The sequence below is a fragment of the Lampetra planeri genome, chromosome 37 (genome assembly GCF_965212315.1).
Source record: "Lampetra planeri chromosome 37, kcLamPlan1.2.h2, whole genome shotgun sequence".
In the NCBI taxonomy this organism is placed as follows: Eukaryota; Metazoa; Chordata; class Hyperoartia; order Petromyzontiformes; family Petromyzontidae; genus Lampetra; species Lampetra planeri.
In genome coordinates, this window is record NC_136143.1 from 3,662,765 (window position 1) to 3,681,422 (window position 18,658).

Genomic DNA, 18,658 nt, shown 5'->3' on the forward strand with positions numbered 1-18,658 from the left:
ATCACATTCTATTTCCGTTTGATTTCAATGTGACAAGCATCTCCATTAGCAGGGCATGTGAGACGCTCGTGTGGACAGAAGGCACTTGGAGGGGCCTCTGTGACTTCCATCTTCTGGAGGGCATTCTCTATAGCAGCGGTCTCCAACCTTTTTGGCACCTAGGACCGGTTTCATGGAAGACAATTTTTTCACGGACCGGGGGGGGGGTCATCATTCAGTCTTTCCCCCTTTTCAAAGAAGCTTTCCAACGACGTTTGTTTTTTTACTCATTTTGGCTAGGATTAGCTTGTGGGCTTAACAAAACTGTGACTGAGACAAGTGCACAGTGCGGGAAAGAAGCGCGGACAGAAGTGGTAAATAAAACAATGGGGGCGGGCCACGCGCGGACTCACCGCTCACTTCCTGCTGTGCGGCCCGGTTCCTAACAGGCCGCGGACCGGTACCAGTCCGCGGCCCGGGAGTTGGGGACCCCTGCTCTATAGCATGGGGTGGGCGATTTAATTCTCTGTGAGAACGCAAATGTTCATCTTCTTGGTTCTTTCGGTAAAGTCACGTAGAAGGGAAATAATAAAATAATAAAAATACAACATCATAAAATAAAATTCTCACGATGTTTCGGCCACAACACAAGCAGCAGAGGACGGCTGCTTGTGTTGTGGCCGAAACGTCGTGAAAATTGTATTTTATTATGTAAAATCTTTATTATTTTATTATTTCCCTTCTACGTGACTTTACCGAAAGAACCAAGAAGATGAATCCCTGCAGTCACGAAAGCTTTAAATCGAAACACAAATGTTCTTGTCGCCTGACATGCAACTGGAAGCATGACGGGAACCTAATCAGGATGGCGAAAAGGCGCAGTAAAGAAGTAGATGTGATCCATAATATGGTTTCAACTTAGTTGTAATTACTTACTTGTACAGCACACCGGTGTGTTAAGAGAGCCAAGCCACAACATTTAAAATCTGAGTACTGGCAAAATGTCGTATAGTAAAGCCTTGGATTGCGAGTAACTTGGTCTGCGAGTATTTTGCAACATGAGCAATTTTTTAAAATAAATATTAATTTGATAAACGACCGAGGTCTTGCAATACGAGTAGTACGTATACGCTTTGTCTGCCAAGCGTCACGTGATCACAACTGATATACGAGTGCTTTGATATATGAGTGCTTTGGATTACAAACACGTTTCCGGAACGAATTATGCTCGCAATCCAAGGTTTTACTGTACTCAGATTTTAAATATTGTGGCTTGGCTCTCCAACACATCAATGTGCTGTACTAGTAACGAATTGGCATGTTCTGTTTACGTGACAAACCTTACTAATTTGCTGTGTACGGGTGGTGGCGGGTTTGACGACACATTTATATATTTACGCCATATAACCCAACAACAAAAAACCTGTATTATGGATGATATTGGTCGCGAAAGCCTACGCGTTAAAAGCAAGCAGATGTGATTTTGCGTGGCACTCGTGGGTGAACGCTCACCGATGGCCCCTGACCAGCACCCACCACGGGCCGCCGCTGGCTTCTCAGCATCCGCCCAGGTGGCCGTGGGGGGCTCAGGCTACCTGCCTCCTCGTCCTTTTGGGGGGGGGGGGTTAGAGAACACACGGAGGGGTAGGGATCAGTCCACAAACTCGGTCTCTCCGCCATGCAACACGCATGGGCTCTCATTCCTGCGAAGCGATACTCCGATAGATTTGTGGGAATTATTCACCCACTTTGGGGGGGTGCTTCAAGGTGAGCAGGACATTGGCAAGTAGAGACTTTGTGGAGCTATTTCTCCAAGAGTTCTGGTTTCTGCCCGCATGAAGCCTAAATACTCGTTTAGAATTTAAAGTGGCCATATCAGAATCAGAAAGGGTTTTATTCGCCATGAAAGTTCGCACAGACAAGGAATTTACTTTGGCAGGAAGGTGCATACATTCAACATATAGGAATCTTAAATCTTAAATAAGTGGTATACAAGTCTAACTATACTAAAGGTACAAAGTCTAACTAATATTAAGGAGCTAAAGTATGTAAACATTTAATAAAATAAAATCTAAAATATACAATAGCTATAATATACAATATAAAATTATAAAAATGCTTCGTACTCTACTGACACGACTAATTTCACAACAATGATGGTTCATGTTTGTCTTTTTTTCTCTTGGAAAGTATCACCAAGTCTCAATACGTTCACGAGACGCCTGCATTGATTCGAATATATGATCCTTATGGCGGTACCCCGGGGTTTCCAGGGTAACCACGGGGGTTCCATAGTAACCCCGGGGTTTCCATAGTAACCCCCGGGGTTCCATAGACGAGCTGTACACGATGCACAATAAAAATTATAATTTTTCGATAACGGATTTTTTTATATTTTTTTATTTAAAGCTTTCGTGACTGCGGGGATTCCTATTCTTGGTTCTTTCAGTAAAGTCACGTAGAAGGGAAATAATAAAAATATAAAACAATAAAAAATTATCACATCACGGAGTAGCACTGATTTCGGATTGATTGGTTAAGTACACACCACTGGAAAAAATTGTGTCCCAGAAATAAAATATATTTAATTGCCTCGCGAACGTATTGAGGCTTGGTGATACTTTCCGAGGAAAAAAAAGACATTAACCATCATTGTTGTGAAATTAGTCGTGTCAGTACAGTATGAGGCTTCATAACATTTAGTTATTTGGAGCAGAAAGTTGCCCCCACGTGGAATTTTCACTACTGGCTGGATGCCCACAGCCTAATAGACAATAAAATCATTTGTAAGAAACAATGTATTAGACCATCCAATTACGCAAAATATGATTTCAGTACGACACTTAGACGAAAACGTCAATGCCAATTAACGCAAACATGTTTGTGATTGCGCATGTTTGTATACGAACTGAAGTTGCATGTTTTGTTCGCCGTCGTCGCTTCATATTTCGACACCAACGCCAACAGACGTTGATAACCTGATGTAACTATCGCTCGTGTTATAATCAATCTCAATTACAAGGGATGCGAACGCGTTAGTTTAGTCGTGCGCGTTCTCGACGTGTTTTTTCGTCTTCGTTGTAATCTCTATTTTCAAAGACGACGCAGCGAGTGTGCGCTGACAATCCATGAGCAAACTATGACTTGTGTGCGTACTCAAGCCGAATTATGAACGAAAAACAACCGCGCCAAGCTGAACAAATCCGCGGTTCGACCGCGCCGCTCTTGACTTTTGGCGGCAAACTCCCCCATCGACTCACCGGTTCCGCCGCGGCCATCTTTTACCCTGGCCAAGTCTCGCGAGACCTCCACGTGACTCTCGCGAGACTTGGCGAGGCAGCCCAACATGGCGGCGGCGGCGGACGGTGAGCGGTTCGCCGATTGCGAGCGGAGGGAACGCGGCGGGGAAGAGCGGGGAGGGAGATTGTCCTTTGGTGCAACTCCGCGAGTTCGTCCATCGTGGCGGGACCCGCAGGCTGCTTTAGCGGGGTTAATCAGGGCGCCGTTTCGGGGGCAGCGGGGGGGGGGGAATTACTTTGTAAAGGCCGACAAGTCGGCGCCGCCGTCTTCCGGGGACGCGCCGTTTAGATTCCGTAGCGCGGGCGCGCGCAGCTGCTGCTCCGCGCGCCTTCCGATTGGCTGCGAGCGCGCGCGCGGGTGGGGTTGAGGCGTCGCGCAGCCAATGGGATGCGGCCCAAGGGGCGTGCTCGCCTATCCGCGCTGGGGTTTACAATGCGGGAGTGAGGGGGGGGGGTGATCCCGTTATAGTTGGCACAGTCGGGGGCGGGGGGGCACAGGTGGTAGTGCATCGGTCATCTCAGTCAGCTCAGTCAGTCATCTCAGTCATCTCATTCATCTCACGCAGTCATCTCACTCAGTCAGCTTACTCGGTCATCTCACTCAGCTCACTCAGTCATCTCACTCACTCAGCTCACTCAGTCATCTCACTCAGCTCACTCAGTCATCTCACTCAGTCATCTCACTCAGTCATCTCAGTCAATCAGCTCACACAGTCATCTGAGTCAGCTTACTCAGTCATCTCACTCAGTCATCTCAGTCAATCAGCTCACACAGTCTTCTGAGTCAGCTTACTCAGTCATCTCATTCAGTCATCTCACTCATCTCACTCAGTCATCTCAGTCAGTCATTTCATTCATCTCACTCAGTCATCTCAGTCATCTCACTCATCTCACTCAGTCATCTCAGTCAGTCATCTCACTCATCTCACTCAGTCATCTCACTCATCTCTCTCAGTCATCTCACTCATCTCGGTCATCTCACTCAGTCATCTCACTCAGTCATCTCACTCAGTCATCTCACTCATCTCAGTCATCTCAGTCATCTCACTCATCTCACTCAGTCATCTCAGTTATCTCACTCAACTCACTCTGTCATCTCACTCATCTCACGCAGTCATCTCAGCCATTTCACTCAGTCGACCCATGGCACCTGGGTCTGTCCCGTAACCTCCTCCTGCCAGCGGGCGTTCGACACTTCACGTGGCCTTAACGTGCACCTAGCCTGGCACGAGCGCCGTGGTGACGTCACCGGCACTTAGTGGCGAATGGCGCTTATTGTTGTTGATCCCCTTATAATTGAGCGATTTTAAACTCGCGGCCTCCATACCTGTCAACCCATACGGTTTAAGCCGTATTCTTGTACAGGGAAATTGAGTTTTCAAGTCCATCCGGCGTACAGGCGTTTCAATATTTGTGTGTGTTTCTCCCTTGTGATGGGACTTGGTAGGATGAACGCTGAGACCAATAAGGTCTGAATTAGTCTGTACTAAGGTAGGCATTCATAAGGGATTTGACAAGTACGGTTCCTCGTTGCAATAGACTTTCCTACACACCCACCCGTTACATACAACTCGAGGTTATCACCTGTTCCTCAGTCACAACTCCACTCTCATTGCGAATATTTTATCAGAATATGTATTTGTACTGGAGGAATCCGGTGAGCTCTTGTTTTTACAGACGTCCAGTCGTTTAACAGATGTACAGCTGTGTAATAGCAGCTCTAGACTCTAATCATTCACAGGTTCCGACTGCCCGGTTCCTCAATCACAACTTGAGACCCAACCGATAAATCACCTGCCCCAGACTCTTCAAATTCACGGCTCTAGACTGCCCTTTTCCTCAACTGCAGCGATAGACTGAAGTTTTCGCTCATTACAACTGTGGATTGCACCATTTTTGTCCCTGGGTAGTAAGTGTTATTATTTATTACTTATGCCTAAAAAGTGTAGAAAATGGCTATTATTCCTTACAAACTTTGCTTTTGTGACCGGGACTTTACGTGAAGGAATGACACAAATGCACACGTTTTCTCATTGAAAATAGGTCAATTTCAAAATATCACTTTCCTGGTCACAAAAGCAAAGTTTGTGGGGAATAATAGCAATTTTCTGTACTTTTGACGCATAAGCAATTAGGAAAAAAGACTACCCAAGGACAAATTTGTTTTTGTTACAGAGTGTTGTCACTTGTTCCTCAGTCGTAGGACTAGACTCTCGCCTGCCATTTAGTTTCAACTCAAATAATTGCGTATTCCTTAATTTCTGTGTGACCGTTTGCCCTGATCCTGAATCTGAACGCTCCGTCTTGATCTGCTCTCATATGAGAACTCTGCATTCTTGTCTACTCTGAACGATAAAGCACTTTTCCATGTTCTACCCTCGCATACATTTTTTATAAGTATGAATAATGGCCTCAACAGTATATTCTTTGAATAAGGAAGTTATGATTCTCCTCGCAGGTGCAGGATGGAAACCACACGTTTGTGGTTTGGGATAAGGAAACAGGAGTGGCGCAGAAAACTTTTCTTGCTGCATTACTTCCTGGCTTTTCTTTTTACAAAAGCTCCTGTGTTAGTCTTGACGCAGAGTCTCTGTTGTCTGCCACAGGCTCTTATTTCTGGCTTCCCTTGTGCATTCTTGCCTACTGGACACAACTTTATAATGGTCCGTTTGAATAGCTGGGCATTCATTGGTCTTGGTCTCAGATCTGCTACATTGCCAAGCCCCAGTGCTAATGCTGCTGCTGCCTCTGTTGCCGCTGTTGGTCGCAGGGGAAGATGTGGCCAAGCTGCAGAAGCACCTGGCGCTTCTGCGGCAGGAGTACGTGAAACTCCAGCAGAAGCTGACGGAAACGGAACGCAGGTGCGCTCACCTGGCAGCCGCGTCGGGCCAGGGCGAGCGCGCCGACGACTTCATCTCACGGCTGCTCGCGTTCGTCGCAGACCTCTACCGCAGCGAGCTCTACAGGTGCGCGTGCGTCGTCGTCATCATCATCGAAAAAATAATCACAGCACTCCTCTTAATCATCAGCCGTGGTCAAAAGTCCTCCTCTCCATCCCCTGCAGAGCGCCCACCGTCAACAATTATTTATACCCTGCCTCGCATGCAGTAGATCTCGAGCTGCCAGAACGAATGTGTGTTTCGGATAATGCTTCGGGAAGGAAGTTATTGCAGACCAAATGCCACGTTCAGAAATACACTATAGACCAGGGGTCGGCAACCTGTGGCTCGGGAGCTGCACGCGGCTCTTTAAGGACTGCTTCATGACGTTGTTTATTAAGGACCCACCGGCTCATATTCACATGCATTGCGGCTCTTGAAATATAGTTTTTTTTTTACAAATTGGTTTGCCGACCTCTGGTATAGACAATATACTCAACAGGAATGTAAAAGCTAAACTATGCTTGCGGGACACACTTCAGTGTCCTGACGGGTAAGACCCAGGTCTAGTGTACGTGGTTGTATAATTACTCAAGCCTGTTTGACAATAAAGTTGCAATCATTGACTCACGGACAATTTACTGTATCCAGGTAGGATTAAAGCAAGGCTGGTTTTGACTTTATCAGAAAGCGCCATTGGTGGATGGATTCAATGATATCTTATTTTGGTGTTTAAACAACTGCCTTACCTGTCTATTTACTTTGTAGCAGCTTCGGGTGCTTGGTGTCAGTGTGTACATCTCACCCTCACTGTTTCCAGTGACCTGCAGGTGAAGCTCAAAGAGCAGGCAATGCCAGGACACAAGTTCGTCTTCGCAGCGCGCAGCGACCTGTGGAGCATGAGCAGCATGGCCTCCTCCGACACGCTCGATCTGTCGGGTACGACACGATCCCCAATCGCGTTTCACCCTTGTGCTTCCGAATCCCGCATTAACAAATCTGTCAGCCAGGATGGGGACTTTCAAATTTCTTTGGCGGGCCATACAGTAACACACACCCCAGTCACTCCTGTCCTTGTAAGAGACCTCTTACAGTGGCAGAAGTGACTGGGTCTGATGAAATGGGAAACAGCATTGTTGTCAGGTTTAAATTATTCCCCTCTCGTACCAGATTAGTGCAGCTAAGGTGCTTGCAGTGAGGGATACATATTATTTTCAGACTGTTTCGAATTGGTTGGCCTCATATGGCCACGGGCCGCTCGGAAATTAAGTCACAAGCTCTAAGCAACAAGGTTTTGATGGGGATGCTGTCCCAAGATAACAACTAACTGTTGATGAGATCCAGATGGTTACAACCGGTCTAGAGGTTTTTCTTTTAAACAAATGTTGCTTGATAATATTGGTCTGGAAAGCCAACATGCTGCTGGACTAAAACTATTTATATGTGGAGCCCAAAAACAGAATTCTGCTTCAGATTTTTTATCTGCATGTTGCTGCTGCTGATGCTGCTGTGGACATTCCGGTGGCAGGCATCGACGAGGAGGTTGCGGTGGCAATGCTGCGGTGGGTGTACACGGAGGACGTGGATACAGCTGGCAAGGGAGAGGCCTTCCTCACCGAGCTCATGAAGCTGGGCAGTCAGTACAAGCTGACGCCATTGCGGGAGCGGTGAGTCGGCACGAGCACCGCCCTGCGCGTTCCCGCTAAGCGGGTGCTGACGGTGTTTACAGATTACGTGATGGCTCTCGAGGCTCTTGCGGGCTTTTGCTGTAGTCCATAGCATTTTCCACTCTAGTTGTACCTGGAAACGAAAAACCATTGTTTGAATTCACTGATGGGTGAGGGCCTTCTCATGCAATCCTGCAAGTCGGTAATTTAAACGTACTTCACCCTATTGAGTGCTGGTTAGTGAAGGCGAGGAACACAACAATTGACTTTACTGCAGTCTTCTGCTGCCCATGATGTAGCAACGCACCAGTCGATAACATATGTCTTATGCTTCGTGGTCTCCTATCTAAGCATGATACAGACTCAATACTGCTTCGGAGATCTCACAAGATTATGCGTGATTTGGTTATTGGCCTATTGTTCAGTTTAACACGTAGGCTTTCGCGACCAATATTCATAATGAAAGTTTTTGGGTTAGATCGCTTAAGTATAAATGTGTCGTAACCCTCCACCACCCGACACAGCCTTTTAGTAAAGGCTTTGTCACATAAACAAATGCCAATTAGTTACTACTTCAGCCCATCGGTGTGTTGGAGAGTAAATCCACAACATTTACAATTTGAGTAGTACGACTTTTCGCTGGTAATTACATCCAGCATCATCGGGCGATTTGCCAGAATAGTGAAGTAATCCACCTGCTTCAGGTCTTAAATAGAGCAGGACGACGTCATCATGGAACCAAATCAGGTGCAGAGATTAGAGGCGGAGGAGGAGGGGAGGGGAGTTATTGTAATTATCTAATAGATTAGTAATCGGTGAATTAGTATGTGTTTCCTCTATAAGGAATTGTAATTGTAAGATGTATTACTTAATGATACGCTTACAGGCCGCATTAAGCCTGTAGCTGTCAGAGCGGTTAAAATAATTTTTATTTCTCTCAATTTCAATGGATTCTTGAAATATTCTTGGCCAGTCATAATTAGTTTTACACAACACTTCAACGTTATCAAAATCAATTGAGTGTCCTTTTTGACGAGCATGTTCTGCGACTGCCGACAGTTGTGTTTGAGAGTATATTTATTTGGTGTTTTTTTTATCTTGCGCTAATGTTACGTCCCGTCTGTTCAATATAGCATCTGCCAGATAAGCAATGAATCCGATACACACCTTCTGTTTATAACTTAGGTGATTCATCTTTAGTACAAGATACTAGTTATTCAATCTTGTGTACCCTGCCAAATCTTGTGTACCATGCCAAATCTCGTCCCACTTCCACAGCCTCAGGCAGACCATCTCTAACCCCGCCCTCTTACCCTGAGGCTGCACCCATCTCAGGCCTATATAAGACCTTGTTTCAGTAGCTTTCTCTCTTTCTCACCTGAAGACGGTCGCTTGTGTTGCGATCGAAACATCGTGATTTATTCATTTTCTATCTACGTGACTTTACCGAAAGAACCAAAGAGTATGGATTCCTGCAGTCACGAAAGCTTCAAATTAAGATGGAAAGGGAGTGTGTTATTTACCTCCATTTCCATGGTGAACTGGATGGCCGGGTTTTGTGAATTGAGATGATTTAGAAATGCATTAAGTGTATTTTTACCATGTGGCCAGACAACCAAAGTGTCATCTATATATCTTAACCAAAAATATGGTTTTAATGTACTTGAAGCAAGTGCTCTTGCTTCAAAGTTTTCCATGTACAGATTTGCTATAGCAGGACATAAAGAAGAGCCCATTGCTGTTATTTTCTTTTGTTTAAAGAAATAACTTCTCCATAAAGAAATAAGTGTTATTTCGACAAGGATCAGCTAGTTTTGGAATATAAGAGCCGGGGAGGGGGGGGTTTGGGGTAGTAACCTACAAGCTGGCTGCTCTCTCTGCCTGGCAGGTCTGAGAAAGCCATCATGTCCTCGGTGACGGTGAGGAACTGCATCCGCTACTACCAGACCGCCGAGGAGCTGGGCGCCACTTCCCTGCTTAACTACTGCGCGGAGATCATTGCCAGCCACTGGGTATGGTGTTGGGAGAGTCCACTACCAGTTTTATTTGGGTTGCGTAAAATTTTAATTGTGGAACAATAAAATGACACGGTGATCCAATTGGTTGTCAAATAACTGATCGGCATTGAGCCGTGGCTGACACATGGTGTGTGTGTGGGCACAGGATGACCTGCGAGCAGAGGATTTCAGCAGCATAACGGCCCCACTCCTCTACAAGATGTTCAAGTCGAAGACCGACTTCCCGCTGCACCAGGCCATCAAGGCCGAGCGTGAGGACGTCGTGTTTCTCTACCTCATCGAGTACGACTCACAGGTGCTGCCCATGTTTGTTTGTTACCGTCATCATTGTCATCACGATGAGATCAGCACTTTCTGGATACGTAGAGTCTGAGTGTTGTGTGTGCGTGTTTACAAGAGCAGGGGAACATAGCGAAGTGGTTAACGATGTGCTATAAATCTGGCGACATCAGTTTCAGCGCTGCATATTTTAATTGACTATGCCTTAATTGAATACCAGTATGGTGTGTAAACATTAGCACTGTGTAGACAAAGGCAGACAGGTGTGGTGCTGAACTCACCACCCCCTTGTTCTCGTGCACCGTTTAAGCCTTCATCGGTGCTGGCTAACCGTACTTGCCTTAAGAACCTAAGTAGGTTACACGGGGAATCTTTGTGTCTGTTCACTCCTACATACTTCCTCTTTATGGTCGCTTATAAACAGGCGTTTTATTCCCACACTTCCACACCCATGTGCGTGCGTATTGCGTGAAGCTCCCGGACAAGCTGGATGAGGCTGACCTGGCGGGCAAGCTACCGCTGGAGTTGGCGCTGGAGCGGCGGCTGGAGAGCATTGCCACAACGCTCGTGACACATCGCGCCGACGTGGAGCGACCCAACAGCGAGGGCTGCACACTGCTGCACCGTGCCATCACACGCGGTATGCATCGGGTGCGCTGGTGGGCATGCCACCACCATGTGCCATGCAACGTGCTTAATCTTGTCCCATTGGGGTTACGTGTTTAAAATGTTATGCTGGTTGTGCTATCGGCGGCGGTACGTCGTGAGACAAAGAATCTACTTTTCAAGTTTCATTTATTAGGTAGAGCCCTGTGAGCCATGCAGCTCTTAAGTCGGGTGCAACCGCAACAAACAAAATATGAACACAGAACATCTTAAAGTGACGACGCGTAACAGAAGCATCCTGGAATAAACCAGCAAATATTCCAAAAAAACTGTATTAAAACGCTGTCTGCAAAAATCACAATGTGGTGCAAGTCAACAATAAAAACCATTAGACAATTTAGATTAACCATATGTTTTCGAATCGCCAAAATAAAGCTATAAAAACAATGTAACAACAGTAAAACTTGGGATCTCTCAGAGCCGTGCAACGCTTCGTGTTGCAGTATGGCCCACAGAAACAGATACCACAGGGCTACCACTGAGATCCTTTCAAGTTCCGCACAGTCGGGGCCATCACTCTCCAACCTTCCCGACCACATGAGAGTAATGTTTGCTTGCGTGAAAATCAACCCGATGTTTTCATCTTTTTAGGGCTGGAATTTAGCCTAAATGAACTGCGGAACTAAATATAGTGTTGCGTTTAATTTTTTTATGTGCAGTCACTGCTGACCTGCATACAGGCCTTATTGTCGGCGCTATTTGTTTTCCTTTGTGACGTCAAACGGCCACGACGGCAGGCGACGAGTTCTCGGCGGCGTTCCTGATCCGGCACGGGGCGTTTGCCAACGCGGCGACGGTGCAGGGCCAGGAGACGCCGCTGCACCTGGTGTCCTCGCGCTCTGCTCACGACGCTAGCGGCCCCGGCATGGTGCTCATCGCTAACGCTCTCCTAGAGGCCGGCGCCAACCCCAACACCCAGGATTCCTCTGGCCGGTCCGTACTCACCTCTGTTTGCATCATAATTGCAGCCTTTCATCGTCATTATTCGTGCTCAGGATCGACCTGGACCTGCTTAACCGTGATGGAGATATGGCTGGCACTGCGGCGGCCTGAGGCCAAGGAGCCAGGCTGGTCAGAGGGGCAGACTGGACAGCACTCCCTTAACGGCAACACCTTCTGCCCTCTTGTCCTTCACCCTGCGGAGCGATTCATTGAATTGGCACAAATCAGGGGCACAATTCGATGTAAAATTTTCTTTATTTTGTCTCTTTGCAATCGTCTCATTGGCCTCATTTCTCTCTTTTTGTCTCATTTTTACATTTGTTCCATTGGCCTAAATTTTACATTTGCATAAACATAAATATTTTGTGTAAATGTAAAACTTTATTTTACACTCACAATTATATGCTTGAAATCGATGCGTTGTTACATGTCTAATCAGCAGCCCTTGATTGGATGAGGACATTGCCTTGTCCAAGAGTTCGAAGTGTCTCTGAGCTCACACACGCGATGAGCAGGACTTGTCTACATTGATAATCCTGAGCCAGTGGTGGAGATTCTACATTCCTGTGCTTCGGGCCAGTGTGTTACAACCACAACTACTTGATTTCTCACAAAGCAATACATAGTTTAACCCTAGGATGCAATCCCGTTTGCAAGAGACCCTGCAATGATGCCTTGGGTTTATATATCTTAGCCTCTTGCTTGACCTTGTGCAACACATTTCAAATCGAATTACTTAAAGGAATCTATGAGTGATCTGTTGTGAGCAGGCGCATGTGATTGCTTGTATGGGTTTTTCAGACCAAACCTGTATAGCATTTCAGGTTTGCATCCTAGGCTTAATGGTCCCTGAGGGATGTAGGTTGAAGTTGATCTACGACCAAGATTGCACTTGTGACCTCCCATTTGTGATTCGGACACTGTTGCGTTGCAACTTTGGCGCATCCTGTTAAGGGCGGCATCGTTTTAATCACCCGTACGGTGCCTTGAAATATGAATGAACGCAGTGGCCATTATTGTGCATTAATGGTAAGTGGCAGCGCTGAGATATTCAAGCTATTGCTTGTGGCGAAGCTGTAATGCAAGGGTGGGGGAAATATTTTCTTACTGAGGGCCGCCGAATAGGACGTTCAGATACTTTTGGTGGGCCACATATCTTGTTGATGGTAAACTTCGATCACGCGACGGTTGTATGCATATGCTTTTTGCACAGAACTGTGTATAAGACATGTGACTGAGCACGCTGCAATTAGCACTGTACTGCTGGCAGACCAAAACATTCCGCTCCAGTACCCAGTCAGTGCAGCTAAGATGGATGAATATCGTTTGCGGGTTTTTTTCAAGTGGTATGCCTCATGTGGCCCCGGGGCATATGAAATGAAGTCGCACACCATAGGTTCCCTGCCCTAACGGATGTGGCGCCTCACGGGTGATGTGGAAGGAGTGTAATCTTCAATGCTGTGCCTGGGCCCCTATGGGGGCTGTTGATGGTACTCGACCAGTCTACCATTCGTATCGATTTTGCCGATGTGTCATTGATTTTGTCCAGGATGAGAGATGGGAAGAGCCTAACAAAAACACACACCATGAAAGGCTGCATGCACTGTATCACGAAACATTACCTCATCACCAGTCAGAGCAGCCATCTCATTGTTACTATTAGGGGTGTAGTTACACATCAATCCATACTGAATCTTAAACCAATGTATTATTGGTTAATGTCACCCCTTCAGCCTCTAGAAGTACTTACTTCACCACTCTTCAAAAAACAATTAGTTCCTGAATCAAATAACTACCGTGAACCGCTGTTCCACTCATTCATATTATAAATTCACTGAGTTATTTTTTTTATATTCAGGAATAACATAACAAAGTCATAATTGTAAATGTGGAAGAAGCATAGTGCTGTCGGCTCCAGTCGCGTGTGTGAACTCCAGAACATAATCTGGACTGGGAGTTTCAGTCGGAGGAGAGTATGGTGCCCCTGAGCTTGTCCAAACACCGATATCGAGTTACGATGTTGGACTGCCACAAGAGTTTGTAATTGTGCAGGTGTGGATTAAAGAGCTTATTTGATTTGTCTCCCCTCTCCTCGGGTAACAGGACGCCTCTACACAGAGCGATCGTGGCCGGGAATGAAGCTGTCTTCAGCCTCCTGCTGCAGTGCAAGCAGTAAGCCGTATGTTTGAATTTCCATTTTTTTTTAAGTGGTTTAGACCGAGGTGGCCGGGTATCTCAAGACGCCAGAGTGCTAAGCTGACCGTTGAAAACCTGGGTTCCAATCCAGGTAGCTGCCTTTGATTAAATCGGTTATTGGTATAATAAGTGTATGGTTTAAGCCTAATTACCAATACTTCCCCATAACTGTACCAATGAACTTAAAGGAGATGCAACCCAATAAAACAGCTGTTGTCCATACACATTCAAGCTGTGTATCCGTGGCTGTTCAACACAAGTTTGAAGTTGATTTAATGAGAAACAAATGATTTTGAAATCACAGTTATAAACATTGCAGCTCAATGCGTCCTTCCATTGGAAGCCTTGACTTCGCCTTCTTGCGCTTGTCGCAGCTCTTGCCGTCGTTATTGATGCCTCCAGTTGTCCACCCGTCATTTGTGCCCAGGATCGACCTGGAGCTGCGTAACCGTGACGGTGACACGGCACTGTGGCTGGCGCTGCGGTGCCCCGTGGCCGAGGAGCCAGGCTGGCCGGAGGGGCAGGCCGGGCAGCACGCCCTCAACGGCGATGCCTTCTCTTCCCAGTGCTTGGCTGCCCGGCTCATTGCCAGGGGCAGCAACGCCGATGCTTCTGACATCAAAACCGGTGCGCGACAGGGATCAAAGAGAAAGACTTGTTTTATTACTGGGAGTTTAACTTAGGTTGGTAATGGTGGTTATCCAAAGCACATCTCTCCGATGTGTTTTTTGGTTGTGCCGCATGTTGTTCGGCATGATAGCAAGTTCCTGAACATGGAGAAAAACGTTGTATGGGTTCATCTTCTTGGTTCTTTCGGTAAAGTCACGTAGAAAGAAAGTAATAAAATAATAAAAATAAAACATAATAAAATTATGAGAATTATTTTATTATGTTTAATTTTTATTATTTTATTACTTCCCTTATTATGTTTTATATTTATTATTTTATTACTTCTACGTGACTTTACCGAAAGAACCAAGAAGATGAATCCCTGCAGTCACGAAAGCTATAAATCGAAATTGTATGGGTTGCCGATTGACACGCTTCACAATTCAGAAACGCTAAGGAGATCTACGCAGCACAACCGCAAAAACCTACGCACGTAAAATTCGTGATCTGATCCCATCTGTGAAGGATGTGATCCCTGACATGCAATACCCCGGTGTCTACAAACTAAGTTGTGCCTGCGGCAGTAGTTACATTGGAGAAACCACGCGACATGCCTCAGACCGTGTTCGTGAACACAAGGCGGATCTGAAAAACGGGAGGAGTAATACCTCTGCCGTAACTGATCATTGTTTTAACGCTGTGGGCACACATGACATTGATTTCTCCAAGACGAAGGTACTATGCAAACCCACTGGCTATCAACAAAGATTTGTTCATGAAGCCATCGAGATATATAAACATAGTCGTGGGGTTACATTAACAGATTGACATGCTAATCTCTAGCAATACAATGGCCGAGGTATATTCCTTTTAAATTCCATCTCTAGCCCCGCCCACTTATCCTTGGGTTGTACTCATCTCAAACCTATATAACCTCTTGCTGTAGTAGTTCTCTAGCTATATTTCTCCTGCCTCAGCAGTTCACCTGCTGTATTTTTTCACCTGAAGACGATTGCTTGCGTTGCGATCGAAACGTCGTGATTGTTTATTATTTTTCTATCTACGTGACTTTACCGAAAGACCCAAAGACGACGCAGTAGTGTCTGGAGAATACACCAATCGGTGATGACTGTGGATGCTTCAAAGGGCTTACAAAAATGCATCTTTGCGTAAGATCTAAAGCACAGATTCGTGTGCCTGCACTTCCTGCCTGTGGTGCAGGTAATAGCCTGCTGCAGCGGGCAGCAGCAGCAGGCAGCGAGTCCGCCACGCTTTTTCTGGTGGCTCATGGAGCCTCCATCAACCACACCAACTCCAGGGTGAGGACATGCGCCGTGCTCTCATGCAGTGTAACTGCCACAGCGAATAGGAATAGGTTTTTATGGACTGGGGTTGTTGTCTGGTTAATGAGCATACCATTTCCATGCGTGTGAACAGTGTGGGATAGAGTTTGCGTTAGCGACGTGGTTAGTGCTATGGCAGCACGATTCCAGTGCAATGGTTTTTCACACCAATCAGGGGTAAATCTACAGACCTTTTTTAATTGGTCGATTAGTAGATTACTACGCTCATGATAAATGTCAGATTATCTGTAAATTTTCAAATTTCACCTTTTTGTTAGTGGTATTCATGAGAAAGAACAAATGAGATGGACAGGAACAACATTACAAACGAGACAGAACGTAAGAAACAAATACTTGATTGGAATCGTGACCTCTAATCGTGACAGTTAATTGAATCACAGTGGGTAAGAAATATTACCTGCTTGTAAACAAATCCTCCACCTGTACATCATCGAAAATTACAAATGCAAAATGTGTTTTGCATCGTCTCACAGGGGGAAACGCCGCTCCACACTGCATGCCACTTCGGCCTGGCGCAGCTCACGGCCGAACTGCTGCACCGTGGCGCCAACCCCAACGCTCAAACCGGGCCCGCATCTGCACCGAGTCAGAGTCAGACACCAAGCCTGGTGCCGGTGGTGGACAGGGAGTCCGGGCAGGCGGCAGGGGAGACTTTGACCGATGCTGCCGCGGTTAAGGGTCCGGGGTCGGGTGACGAGATGCACGCGCAGACGCCGCTTCACCTCGCTATTTACCACAACCATCCAGAGGTGGTAGCAGTCTTCCTGGAGCAAAAAGGTGCGCCGCGGTGCCGTGCAGGCAGAGATTGTTTGACGTGTTAGAGCAGTGGCTCTGTGGTTGTGCAGCCATTTAGTGTCAATTTATACAAAAACATTAGGGTGGCAGCACCTGCACGATTTTTCTATTTCATGAATGATAGATGCAAGCCATTGATGATGTCCGTATCACACACCTGTCATAATTATGCAGATACATTTTGCAGACTTTTTACTGATGGGTGATCATGAATGTTTTCGTCTTAACATTTGTTGCTGTTCTCTCACTGTTCAGCAAATGCGCTGAATGGTGTAAACAACTTGCAGATCATCCCGGACTTTAGCCTCAAGGACTCGAAGGAGCAGACTGTGCTGGGATTAGCCCTGTGGACCGGTGAGTCTCGTGAAACACAGGCCCCGCCGTGGTCATACACCTGTTCCCCATTTCTGCTTTTGGGAAATTAGGGTTGGTCTGAGGCTTGCGGCTGGGACTGTCTTGTCCGAGTCTTGTGCTCCATGCGCCCAGTTTTTCCGGTGCTTATCCTTGTGTCATGGTTTAGGAATGCACAAGATCGCGGCCCAGCTGCTTGGCTCAGGAGCGGCGATCAACGAGCGCTTGTCGGACGGGCAGACCCTGCTCCACGCCGCCATCCTCAAGCGCAACAGCGACGGCGCTCTCTTTCTGCTGGAACACAACGCCGACATCAACATTCGGTGAGGGGGCCCGGGTGGCACCATGCCGACAGCGGTGTTTGCGGCAAACGATACATTAAGAATACAGTAATCCCTCGCCACTTCGCGGTTCAAGTTTCGCGGCCTCAGTGCATCGCGGATTTTTCGAACTGATTTAAAGGCCTCATTATACCTGTGCAGTAACACCATCATCATCATCATTCATCATCACATTCATCGAACTGCACAGGTCTGTCATCGTCGTCATTGTCATCGTCATTGTCATCGTCATTGTCATCGTCGTCGTCGTCATTACTGGAGTCAAGTCTCAAGATACTACTGTCATTGGTGAGTGTAGAACACCATAATACGTATCGTATGAGAGAGAGAGTGAATGTATAATGTTAAGGTTTTATAATTAAATAGATTTAAGTAAAATATATATAAAGTATAAATATACATATTTTAAACATTCTGGTACGCACACACACATATACGGAAATTCCTAGGGGCCAATCCTACATCGTGGATTTTCACCTATCGCGAGGGGTTCCGGTCCCCATTAATCACGATAAACGAGGGATCACTGTAATATTGTTCGTAATTCATTGGTGGCTTATTGAGCCAGTATCGTGTCAGAGCAATTATCCGGCCCTGCTGAGAGCTTGGTTTGGAACGATCCTGAATTCAACTCCGCTGTCTTGCCTTTGTGTGCATGCGTCCCTCCCCCGTCGCGGCGCCTGCGATGCTACAGCACGGCGGAGGGGCAGACGCCGCTGCAGCTCGCAATACGCCAGCAGCTGCCCCTGGTGGTGGACGCTCTGTGCACGCGCGGCGCCGACATGACCGTGCGCGACCCCGCCGGGGACCCCCCGCTCTGGGTGGCGCTGCAGGGGGGCAACGACGACATCGCTTCCACCCTGGTATCTGCCGCCGCTGTGTGATGGTTCCTCCCCCGCTGTGGCAGTCGTGGGGGTTATTTGACCATACTTTACCACGTTGCTCAGTGCGGGTTGGTGAAGGCGGAGATCATAGACATGGAAACGTAAAGTACAATGGTTCTCAACCCGTGGAAGAAAGCCTCACGTAAGCCTCGTATATAAAACCTTTCAGGGAGGGCGCAGGCTGCGGCATGGATAGCAGAACTTTCGAAGGAGAATTATGAGAAAGACATTTTGAAAACAAAACACGCAAATACACAAAATAAACAAATTCCTTACGTTGACATATGATTTCTCTGCGTTGCAGCCTTGGTAACCTTAGTTGTGTTTTGGGGCTTGGGGGGGGGGGGTTCACAGGGACCAGTGGTCTTGATTGGGTGGCCCCCATATGA

At 46.8% G+C, this 18,658-nt stretch overlaps 2 protein-coding genes across 3 annotated transcripts in view; one reads left to right on the top strand and one right to left on the bottom strand.

Moving 5' to 3' along the window:
- The window catches only part of LOC144730934 (NFATC2-interacting protein-like), a 15,819-nt gene extending 12,480 nt beyond the window's left edge, over positions 1 to 3,339 (bottom strand). Inside the window, exons 1-2 of one of the 2 annotated variants that reach the window (XM_078611812.1) lie at positions 3,240 to 3,339; positions 1,492 to 1,587 (exon numbers count right to left, since the gene is read on the bottom strand). In XM_078611812.1, the coding sequence (XP_078467938.1) occupies positions 1,492 to 1,587; positions 3,240 to 3,257 (114 nt within the window). In that variant the 5' untranslated portion in view covers positions 3,258 to 3,339. The other variant, XM_078611810.1, reaches the window with a different exon arrangement.
- LOC144730930 (rabankyrin-5-like) overlaps positions 3,260 to 18,658 on the top strand; it is a 25,398-nt gene continuing 9,999 nt past the window's right edge. The window contains exons 1-15 of the mRNA XM_078611805.1: positions 3,260 to 3,344; positions 6,049 to 6,244; positions 6,978 to 7,096; positions 7,686 to 7,824; positions 9,713 to 9,836; positions 9,988 to 10,137; positions 10,596 to 10,761; positions 11,525 to 11,720; positions 13,833 to 13,901; positions 14,353 to 14,552; positions 15,756 to 15,853; positions 16,372 to 16,675; positions 16,949 to 17,047; positions 17,214 to 17,367; positions 18,080 to 18,248. Coding sequence (XP_078467931.1) covers positions 3,326 to 3,344; positions 6,049 to 6,244; positions 6,978 to 7,096; positions 7,686 to 7,824; positions 9,713 to 9,836; positions 9,988 to 10,137; positions 10,596 to 10,761; positions 11,525 to 11,720; positions 13,833 to 13,901; positions 14,353 to 14,552; positions 15,756 to 15,853; positions 16,372 to 16,675; positions 16,949 to 17,047; positions 17,214 to 17,367; positions 18,080 to 18,248 — 2,202 coding nt within the window. The 5' untranslated portion in view covers positions 3,260 to 3,325. The remainder of the gene's footprint in view (positions 3,345 to 6,048; positions 6,245 to 6,977; positions 7,097 to 7,685; positions 7,825 to 9,712; positions 9,837 to 9,987; positions 10,138 to 10,595; positions 10,762 to 11,524; positions 11,721 to 13,832; positions 13,902 to 14,352; positions 14,553 to 15,755; positions 15,854 to 16,371; positions 16,676 to 16,948; positions 17,048 to 17,213; positions 17,368 to 18,079; positions 18,249 to 18,658) is intronic.